Source organism: Blennius ocellaris (assembly GCF_963422515.1).
Source record: "Blennius ocellaris genome assembly, chromosome: 6".
NCBI classification, from domain to species: Eukaryota; Metazoa; Chordata; class Actinopteri; order Blenniiformes; family Blenniidae; genus Blennius; species Blennius ocellaris.
In genome coordinates this window covers 25,244,646-25,258,085 of record NC_137655.1, presented here as the reverse complement: position 1 = coordinate 25,258,085, position 13,440 = coordinate 25,244,646, and the positions used below count along the sequence as shown (strand labels likewise).

General features: G+C 47.6%; 1 protein-coding gene across 5 annotated transcripts in view; it reads right to left on the bottom strand.

The window, feature by feature from the left end:
• Positions 1-13,440, bottom strand: part of xpo4 (exportin 4) — an 82,889-nt gene that overhangs the window by 41,477 nt on the left and 27,972 nt on the right. For 3 of the 5 annotated variants that reach the window (XR_013936665.1, XM_080498636.1, XM_080498634.1), the window contains one exon: positions 4,342-4,499. Coding sequence is in view for 4 of the 5 variants with exons in the window: in XM_080498636.1 (XP_080354762.1) it covers positions 4,342-4,499 (158 nt within the window). In the remaining variant the exon portion in view is untranslated. Of the gene's footprint in view, positions 1-4,341; positions 4,500-8,819; positions 9,192-9,372; positions 9,468-13,440 lie in introns of those variants that run through there. The other 2 variants (XM_080498635.1, XM_080498633.1) reach the window with 2 other exon arrangements.

Sequence of the window (13,440 nt, the reverse complement as noted above, 5' to 3'; positions counted from 1 at the left end):
TTCCCACTGGCTGACCTGGAGCTGCTTCATCTTACTTACATATTGCTTTTATTGATGTACGTGTTTACTGCTGTGGATCCTACCTGTTACTCTTCTGCTTAATCAGCATTACTACAAATACTAATATTCCATCATTTCTGGACTATTGAGCACACCTGAATATAAAGAAACCGCAGGAAGAGACGGAGAAAAAGAGAAAGTTCAGAGTAAAGTGATGCACCAGAATGCATCAGTGATGAAGAACAGCTTGAAGCACGTCAACCAGTGAAATCCAGAAAACATCTGCATCAGGGTTCAAAATGTGTGAAAAGAGGCTTATAGTCTGGAAACGACAGTATTTCTGTTTTTATGTTCCTGCTGTTAATGGTGTAAAGACCGTAGAGACCTTTGTCTGTGGAAGGTGCTATATAATAATCTAAATACACTTTACTGAGGAACAACAAGCAGCCCTCATCAGCCAGGCTCCTTCTCATCTGAACGGTTAATCCCACGTCATCCTATCAGAACACTTTGATTTCAGAGTTTCTGAAAGAATAAAATGTAATTAAATGAAATCCCCAGACAGATGCCATATCCATACTAATTTAGTAATACACAAGTCTTCTAGTGTCCATTCCAAAAAGTTCCATAGTAAAACATAATTACCACAGACGACCGTGGTGGATTGAGGTGACTGACGTTGGAACTGGGTTTGGCTGCAGAGTGGGATGAACACTAAAATCACGACGAGACCATGCAGTTACGCTTCATTGTGACGGACTTGTGGAAAGTTCAGGAATCCCCGTATGACACCACTATAAATACAAAGTTCACATTTATTATGAGTGTGGAAGAACTTCCATGTGGGTTTACATGGTTTCATTACAGGCCGGCGCAGCTTCATATCAGATTACAGGACACATACAGTCACCATACTCGGTCTTTACGGGTGTTTCAGTGGTTCCACTGTTGGTATTTTGTCCACTTTGATGGAAAACAATGTCTCTGTCAGACGTATAAAGGCATAATTTGATCCACTTTAAAAGGATTTTGGCTTCAGAGGAATCTGGGAAACACAAGTTACTAGTTAACTCCATTTTTCCCCCCTCAACTGCGGGACAATTTTTCCATCGTCTGTGTGCAGATTGTGGAATAAGAGGCCATTAAAACAGAGACTCAACAAGCAATTACTTCCTGTAAATAAAGCTGAGATGCAGCGTATGAGTCACACGTCAGCCTCCATCACTTGTTGAGTCTTGAACTTAACAAACATGAAGAAACCTTGAGAGTCTGCAGAGGTGAGCAGATCAACGGTAACGTGACGGAAAGTGCTGCGTTCTGCTCTTTTGATGGACGTTGAAACGTAAAGCTGAAATCACAGGGAGGTCAAACTTCCTGGATTGAACAGGAACACAATGAAAAACACGCAGATTGAACAAGTTCCTATCTGACCGTCTTACTTGTTGGTCTTTGCAGAGAAGATGACTTTAGACACGTACAGAAGTGTTGGTATATTCCACAACATCTGCCCACAATAGGAGTCACTTATCAAAGGTAGAGCTCATCTAAAGTGTCTCCTGCTGGGCGTGCAATAGCTGCTGCTCCACAGGGGGCCGAGCCCAGTGGCAGCGCTGAATCAGCGTCATCAGGCAGGTTGGGAATGTCACTGGCAGCGGAATCAAACTACGACTCGTCACAAAGGTGCAGAGAAATGTGATTAAAGCAGCAGGATGTTACGTCACACTGCAGGAGGGGAACGTTGAGCCGAAGCCGCAGGAATTCTCTCTGCATGGAATTCTAAATATAATGTTGGATGCATAGACGTCGTTAAAAACATTTGTTCTTCTATTGCTCAGCCTGTTACTGAAGGTCAGAATCTCACAATTTAACATTCTGATGTCGACGGAGACAATAATACAAAACTGTCACCAGAATCTGGGAGCCTTTTCTTGCTTATTGTCAAAAGATGCAGTTGAAATTGTATAGTTGTATAATATTAATGTGTAAGGAAAGTCTACTGTACAACCGTTAACTACACTACATTGCTGTGTGCATTTTGACGTATTTATTATCGTATTTATTATTGTGTCTGTGTTTCCTCCTCAACCTGTTTGGCTCCTTGTTACATGTTGACTGTGGAGTTCAGGGAGGAAAACATCTGTCGCACATTGTTTACCTGAATCTTCAATAAATAAACCGTGTACCACAGTGTTGATGAGATGTGGTGTCATTTTATAGTTTCAAACAAGCAGGAGCTCTTCTGTGCACCGCAGGGGGCGAGGGAACGCAGGGGGCGAGGGAACGGTGAGGGAACGCAGGGGGCGAGGGAACGGTGAGGGAACGCAGGGGGCGAGGGAACGGTGAGGGAACGCAGGGGGTGAGGGAACGCAGGGGGCGAGGGAACGGTGAGGGAACGGTGAGGGAACGCGGGGGCGAGGGAACGCAGGGGGCGAGGGAATGGCGAGGGAACGCAGGGGGCGAGGGAACGGTGAGGGAACGCAGGGGGCGAGGGAACGGTGAGGGAACGCAGGGGGCGAGGGAATGGCGAGGGAACGCAGGGGGCGAGGGAACGGTGAGGGAATGCAGGGGGCGAGGGAACGGTGAGGGAACGCAGGGGGCGAGGGAACGGTGAGGGAACGCAGGGGGCGAGGGAACGCAGGGGGCGAGGGAACGGTGAGGGAACGCAGGGGGCGAGGGAACGGTGAGGGAATGCGGGAACGGTGAGGGAACGCAGGGGGCGAGGGAACGGTGAGGGAATGCGGGAACGGTGAGGGAACGCAGGGGGCGAGAGCTGCATGTGAATGTCTGGAATAAAAGATTTATACTGAACTTTTCTCTGGTGTTTTTTAAACTGAGCCTCAGAAATTCATCTTCACACTGTAAAGTCTGACACTGTTTCACTGGACCAAATGTGGAAGCATGAATTCAGGAGGTGAAGGCTAAACTACACAGATACATTTCAGAGGCAATCAGAACTTGGGCAGGCATTGTAAAATAAATAAATAAACAAAGGTATATTAGTTAAGTTAATAAAATGAAGTGGTACAAACTAAAACAATAAATGAAAGTTCCGTCTGGCTGCAGCACAGTTCATGTAGCAGCAAGTAGAGACGTGAGTTTGTCGACTGATTGAGAATAAAGGTTGAGAAATGATCAACACTTCCAGACAGACGACACTAAGAGACTCTGGAAGTCGTTTCAACCGGACCCACTTGTTGAGGAGAAATATTTCACACTGGAACAAAGTGAACCACCAACTGATGATATGACTGTTTCAGAGTCCAACCAGCCTCCAGATCCTCCATTTCCCCCGGACCTCCTTCTTCTTCACACTTTACAATCCTGCACAACGACGCGTCCTTTATAGCAACTACACAGCTGTAGAGACGGCTGAGGACGTACAGGCCGACGCTCCTGTGGTTCCAGGTCCTCATCTCCAGCCCTCATACAGCCTCATGGACCTCATCTCCAGCCCTCATACACCCTCATGGACCTCGTCTCCAGCCCTCATACACCCTCATGGACCTCGTCTCCAGCCCTCATACAGCCTCATGGACCTCGTCTCCAGCCCTCATACAGCCTCATGGACCTCATCTCCAGCCCTCATACACCCTCATGGACCTCATCTCCAGCCCTCATAGACCTCATCTCCAGCCCTCATACAGCCTCTTGGACCTCGTCTCCAGTCCTCATACACCCTCATGGACCTCATCTCCAGTCCTCATACACCCTCATGGACCTCGTCTCCAGCCCTCATACAGCCTCATGGACCTCGTCTCCAGCCCTCATACAGCCTCATGGACCTCGTCTCCAGTCCTCATACAGCCTCATGGACCTCGTCTCCAGCCCTCATCAAGCCTCATGGACCTCGTCTCCAGTCCTCATACACCCTCATGGACCTCATCTCCAGTCCTCATACACCCTCATGGACCTCATCTCCAGTCCTCATGGACCTCGTCTCCAGTCCTCATACACCCTCATGGACCTCGTCTCCAGTCCTCATGGACCTCGTCTCCAGTCCTCATACAGCCTCATTCACAGTATAGAAATGTCCTTTACATATTGACATACAATCAATAACCAGACAGGAAATCCACTTCTCATTCTGCAGCCAACACAAACATGGCGGGTGGTGTAGAGGGAGGTGTAGTGGGTGGTGTGGGGGTCCCTCACCTGTTGACCATGCTCAGCAGGCCCTTCACCAGGTGGTGTAGAGGGTGTAGCTCACCTGTTGACCATGCTCAGCAGGCCCTTCACCAGGTGGTGTAGAGGGTGGTGTAGAGGGTGTAGCTCACCTGTTGACCATGCTCAGCAGGCCCTTCACCAGGTGGTGTAGAGGGTGGTGTAGAGGGTGTAGCTCACCTGTTGACCATGCTCAGCAGGCCCTTCACCAGGTGAGCCAGGTAGGAGATCTGGGCCGGCTCGTCGGGGAACACGGGTCCATGCATGGAGGCCAGCTGGGCCAGGCACTGCAGGGAGTCCTGGGCCATGTCCGAGTCCTCCCGGACCTTACTGTGGACCTGCAGGGGGGACGGACACAGTGTGGAGCTCAGAGGGACGGGAGGACGAGGGACACAAGTGAAACAGTCGCTGTTCCAGGAGCGAACGTGAACAACAAACAACAGTTTCCTCAGAAAACCAGAAAGCTCCGGTCCGGCGGTCTGGGGAACAAACTGGTTTTATTTCCTCCTAACAAAGACAATAGTCCTCGTTTCCTTGAGTGACCAGCATGTCCTCAGTCTGTCTTTAATACTCAGGTGACAGAAAACTACAACAACAATAGAGGATCATAACAAAACACTGCTGAACAACAGTAGTCAGATCATTATATAAATAAAGGACAAAGGACACGTTCCAGGAATGTCCACAAGGCGTCTGGTCTGTCCAGGACGTCTGAAGGGACGAGGACAGACTCACTGTCTGACAGTCTGTCTATACCTGGACGTCTGAAGGGACGAGGACAGACTCACTGTCTGACAGTCTGTCTATACCTGGACGTCTGAAGGGACGAGGACAGACTCACTGTCTGACAGTCTGTCTATACATGGACGTCTGAAGGGACGAGGACAGACTCACTGTCTGACAGTCTGTCTATGCCTGGACGGAGCCTCGACAACCACAACATGCTTTCATAGTGTTTGTGGTGAATGAAGGCAATTTGTATAATAACTGAATAAAAAGACAATATGAGTTTAACTTAGTTAACAAAGCTAAACCATATAAAGTACACAGTTTAGTACTATTGTAGATATTTTAATTAGTTGTTTTCTTGAAAGACTAGTTTCATTTTCAGACTATTTAGATTTCAACTGATTTATTTAGATAAATAATCACTAAAACCATAAAATGATCACAATATTAAAGATTTTTTTTTTTTTTAATTGGCCAGTTTCTACAATATTTAATTTTGTTTGTGTATGTTGGGATCTCACACGACCACAGGACGTTTGTTCATTTCTGGGGAAAGACAATATTAATTTGTCCTGATACACAGTCATGATATATGAATTCTGACCTAGGAATGTGATTGTCTTTCACACCTAGTGGGGGGGGGAGTTAGCACGCAGCTAACACTCACCCAGCGTTAGCATACAGCTAACACTCACCCAGAGTTAGCATACAGCTAACACTCACCCAGAGTTAGCATACAGCTAACACTCACCCAGAGTTAGCATGCAGCTAACACTCACCCAGCGTTAGCATGCAGATAACACTCACCCAGCGCTAGCATACAGCTAACACTCACCCAGCGTTAGCATACAGCTAACACTCACCCAGCGTTAGCACACAGCTAACACTCACCCAGCGTTAGCATACAGCTAACACTCACCCAGCGTTAGCATACAGCTAACACTCACCTAGCGTTAGCATACAGCTAACACCAGAGGCCTGCAACCAGGGCCTTCACTCCTCCACTCCTCTGCTGACCCACCACGAGGGTCAGACCTTCCCCTGGTCCAGAGACCAGCACCCAGAGTCTGATCTCCCATCAACCAGGAAAACCAAGCAGTTCCTCCAGAACGGACCAGGGAAACGACGCCTCACACAACTTCTTTGTGTTTTCCTCAACCAGCAGGAAAACCATCACAGACCTGAGCGACCAGCTCCTCAGTCTGGACAAAAGGAACAACCAGGAGCTGCAAAGAAGGACTCCTGAAACATCAACTTCATCTTCTCCTCCTCAGCCTGCAGAACCAGCAACCACAGTTAGCAGGAGGTGCTAACTACAGGAGAAGACACCAGCTTCCATCCAGCAGGACAACAACTGAACTCCTTCAAGGAAGTGGTAACAACAACTGGGCTTTACCTGAGATTAGTTAAACCTGATGCTATGATAGAACTGTTTAACTTTATGAAGATGTGTTGGTTCTGCTACAGTGATTTAGTTCTATAGAGAATGATATTAGGAGCAGTGATCAACCTGTAAACCAACGTTAGCTCTGCCACAGACACAGGGTCTGCATGCTAATCTTTGCTTTACTAACTAGTTAACTCACAATCCTACACATATCACATCAAAGACAACATCACACAGTAACTGAACACCATCTGACGACTCCTGACGTTTTACAAAACAAGTCTCATTCACATCAAGTCATTCTAGAAATGGTCCTTTAGCAGAGACACACCAGAAGCAGATGCTGTGGCTAGCTTCTATTGTTCCATTGCTATCAGCACATGGTGGAGACCCAGGACAGACTTCCTGTTCTCTGATAACCTCCATTTGGAATGTAGTTTCTTGTGATCCGCCATCTTGTTTTGTAGTTCCATCACACGACACACACACACTCCCTCCATCTCTCCCTCTCTCTTCACGCACGCACGCACGCACGCACACACACACACACACACACACACACACACACACACACACATGCACCTACACACGCCCAGCTGTATATAGGTAGTTAGAATCTGTGTTTTATTTGTTTTCATTGTTAATAAATATAATGTTTGGAATCATATTTGCTGTTTTATTAATGAGCACAAAGGAGAATGAAATGTCGCTTTTTCTGTGTCAAGAACTCCAAAATCCTTCAAGCTTTACTGTCAATTCTGGTAATTGTAATTAATTTAACTATTAATTCAAATTCCTGATGAACTGTTTAGTATATCTTATGAGACTGATAGAACTGAATTGACTATCATTTCCTGTTAAGACAGGTGGAGCTCCGAGGTTCTGATACACATCAGATTACATTTCAATAACATTATTAATAACTATCTTTGATAATTATTAATCATTATCAATAGTCAAACACAACATAAATAGTTCCTTATGAGGTAAGAAATCCCTACATGTATGTAAAACAAACGCTCTAACTTATTTTTAATGAAACACAATTAAGAGGTTTAATGGTAGGTGTAATGAGACAAATTAAAATTAGATGGACAAAACCATCAAACTAGCAGTTAATAGACTATATATATATTATATATAAATATATAAAAGTCCTGTATCTCAATGGCCTGAGCCTTTTAACGAGTCGCTCCTCCTGTGATTCTCTGGATTTATACTGACGATATCGTCTGGATCAATAAAACGGAAGTTCTCAATTATTGATCAACTTTGATTTCAATCAAAAGAAAGTTTGAATCAGAAGGTTTCAACGGTGTTCAAAAGCTAACAGGTTCCCAGTGACGGAGGTGACGGAGGTGACGTCTACAACAGTCAGGGAAATAAGACGATTAAATATGTAGATTTTTTTTTTTAAACAGAAATAAATTATTGCTCTTTGTCCCGTTCATTTTGTTTTATACATTCTTCTTTGATTTACATTTCAGTTTGTGGTTCGTTTGTTTGGTATTTGTGTTACATTGTACAAAAAATGGTTCATCAACATTTCTTCATCATATTTGGGTTTCTGTTGCTGAAGCTTTGCTTTATCAACATTCCACACAGAGTTCTAGTGATCGCTCTGTGGTGAAGGAGAACCAGAAGGTCACGTCTTTCCAGCTCCGTCAGAACCTCCAATCCTCAACGGATCTTCATTTTGCTCAAGTGCTTGTCAGGTTTTTACACTATTTACCAAAATTAAATCCCTCAAGACGACAGCGGCTGGAAATAGAAAAGTGTGAGGTCAAGAATGAAGAGGAGAACCTGCGTCCTCCTGTCACCGCCGTCAACACAAACATCAGCTGACGGCCAGCAGGTTGAGACTCACTGCTAAACTAGCAGGTTGAGACTCACTGCTAAACTAGCAGGTTCAGACTCACTGCTCAAACTACCCAGCAAATTATCAGGTTGAGACTCACTGCTAAACTAGCAGGTTGAGACTCACTGCTAAACTAGCAGGTTCAGACTCACTGCTAAACTAGCAGGTTCAGACTCACTGCTCAAACTACCCAGCAAATTATCAGGTTGAGACTCACTGCTAAACTAACAGGTTCAGACTCACTGCTAAAACTACCCAGCAAACTAGCAGGTTCAGACTCACTGCTCAAACTACCCAGCAAACTAGCAGGTTGAGACTCACTGCTAAACTAGCCAGCAAACTAGCAGGCTGAGACTCACTGCTCAAACTACCCAGCAAACTAGCAGGTTGAGACTCACTGCTCAAACTACCCAGCAAACTAGCAGGTTCAGACTCACTGCTCAAACTACCCAGCAAACTAGCAGCTTCAGACTCACTGCTCGAACGACCCAGCAAATTAGCAGGTTGAGACTCACTGCTAAAACTAGCAGATTGAGAATCACTGCTAAACTAGCAGGTTCAGACTCACTGCTAAAACTACCCAGCAAACTAGCAAGTTCAGACTCACAGCTCAAACTACCCAGCAAACTAGCAGGTTGAGACTCACTGCTAAACTACCCAGCAAACTAGCAGGTTGAGACTCACTGCTAAACTAGCCAGCAAACTGAGGCGTCCTGTAAACCAGCAGTGCATCAGGACTCGTCTTCCGCCGGTTCAAACAGATAATCTCCAATCTGGTCCAGAGCCTCAGTCCAACCCGGGACAAACCACCAGACGTCAGTCCAGTGATGAGGGTCCAGCAAGAACCCAAGCGGTCCTGGTTCCAGCCCAGATGTGTGGCGAGGTGGAGGCTGGAGCAGCCCAGATGTGTGGCGAGGTGGAGGCTGGAGCAGCCCAGATGTGTGGCGAGGTGGAGCAGCACTGCCAGTCAGCAACATGTGTTTCCCGTGCCGGACCATGAAGAGGTCTGGAGCGCCGCTGCCTCTCCTCTGCCAGGCTCTTCACTTCTACTCTTCAGGAACTACCGTCCTCCGATCAGGACGAGGTCCCCCCCCCCCGGGTCTTCACTTCTACTCTTCAGGAACTACCGTCCTCCGATCAGGACGAGGTCCCCCCCCCCCCCCCCCCCCGGCTCCTCTCACCCGGCAGCACATGACCCCATCCTGGAGAAATCAACTTTCAACCTCCCTCTTCTTACCGCTTCTTCCCTCTCCTCCTCCTCTTCTCCTCACCCCTTCTTACTTCCCCCTCTCCCCTGACATCTCTTCTCGTCGCTGCCTCCCACTCCTCCTCTTCCTCTCCTCTTCCTCTCCAGAGAGCTGCTTCCCCTCAGCTGATGCTAACGTAGCTTAGCCACCACGGTCTGTGCTGCTGCCCCTCTTCCAGAGCGTGAAGTCATCCTCTGGACGAGAGGACGGGGAGGAGGAAGAGGGGAGGGGGGGCCACTGGTGAGAGAGCGACAGAGAAAGCTAGAGGGAGGGGGGAGAGGGGGGAGGGAGGGGGGGGGGGGGGGGGGGGGCAGCACAAGGCCAAAGGAGGGAGCTCTGGAAAAGCAGCTGCACCAGCGAAAGAGCCATACGATGCCAGTAATGTCAGTCGCCTTGAGTCCGACTATAGTTAGAGATACACACTGTGTGTGTGTGTGTGTGTGTGTGAGTGTGTCAGTGGGATGGAGGGATGGACGGAGGGAGAGAGAACCAGATACAACAATAAGAAGCATGCGGCTTGGATGGCAGCACATTTTCCAGGCTGATTAATCAACAGATTGGGTGTCATGTGAGCATTAGCAGCCGTTCACGGCGGAATTGTCCGAGACGCTAATTCAATGACGGGGCTTTAGCGCGGACGCCGCGGCTACGACGCGCCGCCAAGGCAGAGGTCGCGCCGCACATCACAGCTGCCTGTCATCTTGATTGAGGGCGTCGTAAATAGTGCTTATTTTAAAGATAATAAAGAGTTTAGAGACTCACAGTGGTGTGGCGGCAAAACAACAAGGTGCCACGTTTATGAGCCGCTAACTTTATACCAACTTACTGTTATTTACTGATTCTTCTTTAAAAGCACATGGAGGAATAGTTCATGTTACGATCTGATATTGGTTTTACCACCGTGGGAACAGATTTCCGTACTTTTGGGATCAAAGAATCCATGAAATAAAGTCCAGGAATGACTTGATGTCCTCAGCAGGACCAGAACCACCGACACACAAGTGGCAGCTGAAGAACCAGGTCACAGTGAGGAACCGTCTTAACGGGGTCCAGACTCCCTCAGACCGCCATGGTGAAACAGACCGACACTTTTATTTGGCTGAAAAATTCTAATAGGAGCAGAAGATTGTTCACTAGATTGTAGGTGATCCAGGTTAGGAAGGTTTAACGACCCTCACAGTGAAGGACGACGAGACGCCTGGTCTGTGCTGGGACAGCAGGGGACTACAGGGGACAGCAGGGGACTACAGAGGACAGCAGGGGACAGCAGAGGACTGCAGGGGACAGCAGAGGACTACAGGGGACAGCAGAGGACTGCAGGGGACTACAGAGGAAAGCAGGGGACAGCAGGGGACTACAGAGGAAAGCAGGGGACAGCAGGGGACTACAGAGGAAAGCAGGGGAAAGCAGGGGACTGCAGAGGACAGCAGGGGACCACAGAGGACAGCAGAGGACTGCAGGGGACTACAGGGGACAGCAGAGGACTGCAGGGGACAGCAGAGGACTACAGGGGAAAGCAGAGGACTGCAGGGGACTACAGAGGACAGCAGGGGACTACAGAGGACTACAGAGGACTACCGGGGACTACAGGGGACTACAGAGGACTACAGAGGACTACAGGGGACTACAGAGGACAGCAGGGGACTACAGGGGACTACAGAGGACTACAGGGGACTACAGAGGACTACAGGGGACTACAGAGGACTACAGGGGACTACAGAGGACTACAGGGGACGGACTCATCACAAGTCTTCTAAAGCCAACAGTTTGTGAAATGATTTAGTAAAGAACTGCCGATCCTGAAATGAAAATTGAGGACAGAGGAGGATTGAGACTGAATTACCTTACTGGAGAAATCTGAGCCAGGAGGACACAAAGACTGGACATCCGGGACAACGGAGGAGAGGACAGGCGACAGGAGGAAGAGAAGCAGGAGGAAATGAAGAGACAAGTGGACTCAGGAGTGATTGAAAGACGGAGAGGAAGATGATGCAGGAGGAGAGAGGAGGAGAGAGGAGATGGAGGGAAAGAAAGGTAGAGAATGAGCAACGATATTAATAGAAGGAGACGAAGGTTTCTGTTACCTCGGGCTCATCTTTCTGTTTGTTCTAATCAACGCTCCAACTTATTGTCTTTTGCTCGCTCTTTGCCGCCATCCCTCTCTCCCTCTCTCTCTCTCTCCATCCCCCCCCCCCCCTCCCCCTCTCAGATTGGGTTACTGTCTGCCTGCAGGCCTCTGCTGCAGCCCATCAGTCCCTGCACTCCACACTGATTGTGTTTACTGGGGAAACATGTAATGCTTCAGCGCGTGTGTGTGTGTGTGTGTGTGTGTGTGTGTGTGTGTGTGTGTGTGTGTGTGTGTGTGTGTGTGTGTGTTGCTGCTCCTGTCTCTCCCAATCAGCTCAACATCACAGCAACAAATGATAGTGCTTTTTTAAAAGTAGAAAATTAATTCTGAATGTGATTTATAGACTAATTCCATCAATTACACCACTGCAGTTTATTATTACTATTATTATTATTATTATTTTAGCTATTAAATGAGCGATGAAATGAACATGATCAACATGTGAAACAACACGATCTGCTTCACCAAGGCTGTTTGCTGTTTCAGCAGAGGTTTGACTTGTCAGAGAGAAATCCTGCTTCAGTGTTTTCCTCCTCCTACAGAAGATGTTTCTCCTCCTACAGAAGATGTTCCTCCTCCTACAGAAGATGTTCCTCCTACAGAAGATGTTCCTCCTCCTACAGAAGATGTTCCTCCTCCTACAGAAGATGTTCCTCCTCCTACAGAAGATGTTCCTCCTCCTACAGAAGATGTTCCTCCTCCTACAGAAGATGTTCCTCCTCCTACAGAAGATGTTCCTCCTACAGAAGATGTTCCTCCTCCTACAGAAGATGTTCCTCCTCCTACAGAAGATGTTCCTCCTCCTACAGAAGATGTTCCTCCTCCTGCAGAAGATGTTCCTCCTCCTACAGAAGATGTTCCTCCTCCTACAGAAGATGTTCCTCCTCCTACAGAAGATGTTCCTCCTCCTACAGAAGATGTTCCTCCTCCTACAGAAGATGTTCCTCCTCCTACAGAAGATGTTTCTCCTCCTACAGAAGATGTTCCTCCTCCTACAGAAGATGTTCCTCCTACAGAAGATGTTCCTCCTCCTACAGAAGATGTTCCTCCTCCTACAGAAGATGTTCCTCCTCCTACAGAAGATGTTCCTCCTCCTACAGAAGATGTTCCTCCTACAGAAGATGTTCCTCCTCCTACAGAAGATGTTCCTCCTCCTACAGAAGATGTTCCTCCTCCTACAGAAGATGTTCCTCCTCCTGCAGAAGATGTTCCTCCTCCTACAGAAGATGTTCCTCCTCCTACAGAAGATGTTCCTCCTCCTACAGAAGATGTTCCTCCTCCTACAGAAGATGTTCCTCCTCCTACAGAAGATGTTCCTCCTCCTACAGAAGATGTTCCTCCTACAGAAGATGTTCCTCCTCCTACAGAAGATGTTCCTCCTCCTACAGAAGATGTTCCTCCTCCTACAGAAGATGTTCCTCCTCCTACAGAAGATGTTCCTCCTCCTACAGAAGATGTTCCTCCTCCTACAGAAGATGTTCCTCCTCCTACAGAAGATGTTCCTCCTCCTACAGAAGATGTTCCTCCTCCTACAGAAGATGTTCCTCCTCCTACAGAAGATGTTCCTCCTACAGAAGATGTTCCTCCTCCTACAGAAGATGTTCCTCCTACAGAAGATGTTCCTCCTCCTACAGAAGATGTTCCTCCTCCTACAGAAGATGTTCCTCCTCCTACAGAAGATGTTCCTCCTCCTACAGAAGATGTTCCTCCTCCTACAGAAGATGTTCCTCCTCCTACAGAAGATGTTCCTCCTCCTACAGAAGATGTTCCTCCTCCTACAGAAGATGTTCCTCCTCCTACAGAAGATGTTCCTCCTCCTACAGAAGATGTTCCTCCTCCTACAGAAGATGTTCCCCCTCCTACAGAAGATGTTCCTCCTCCTACAGAAGATGTTTCTCCTCCTACAGAAGATGTTCCTCCTCCTACAGAA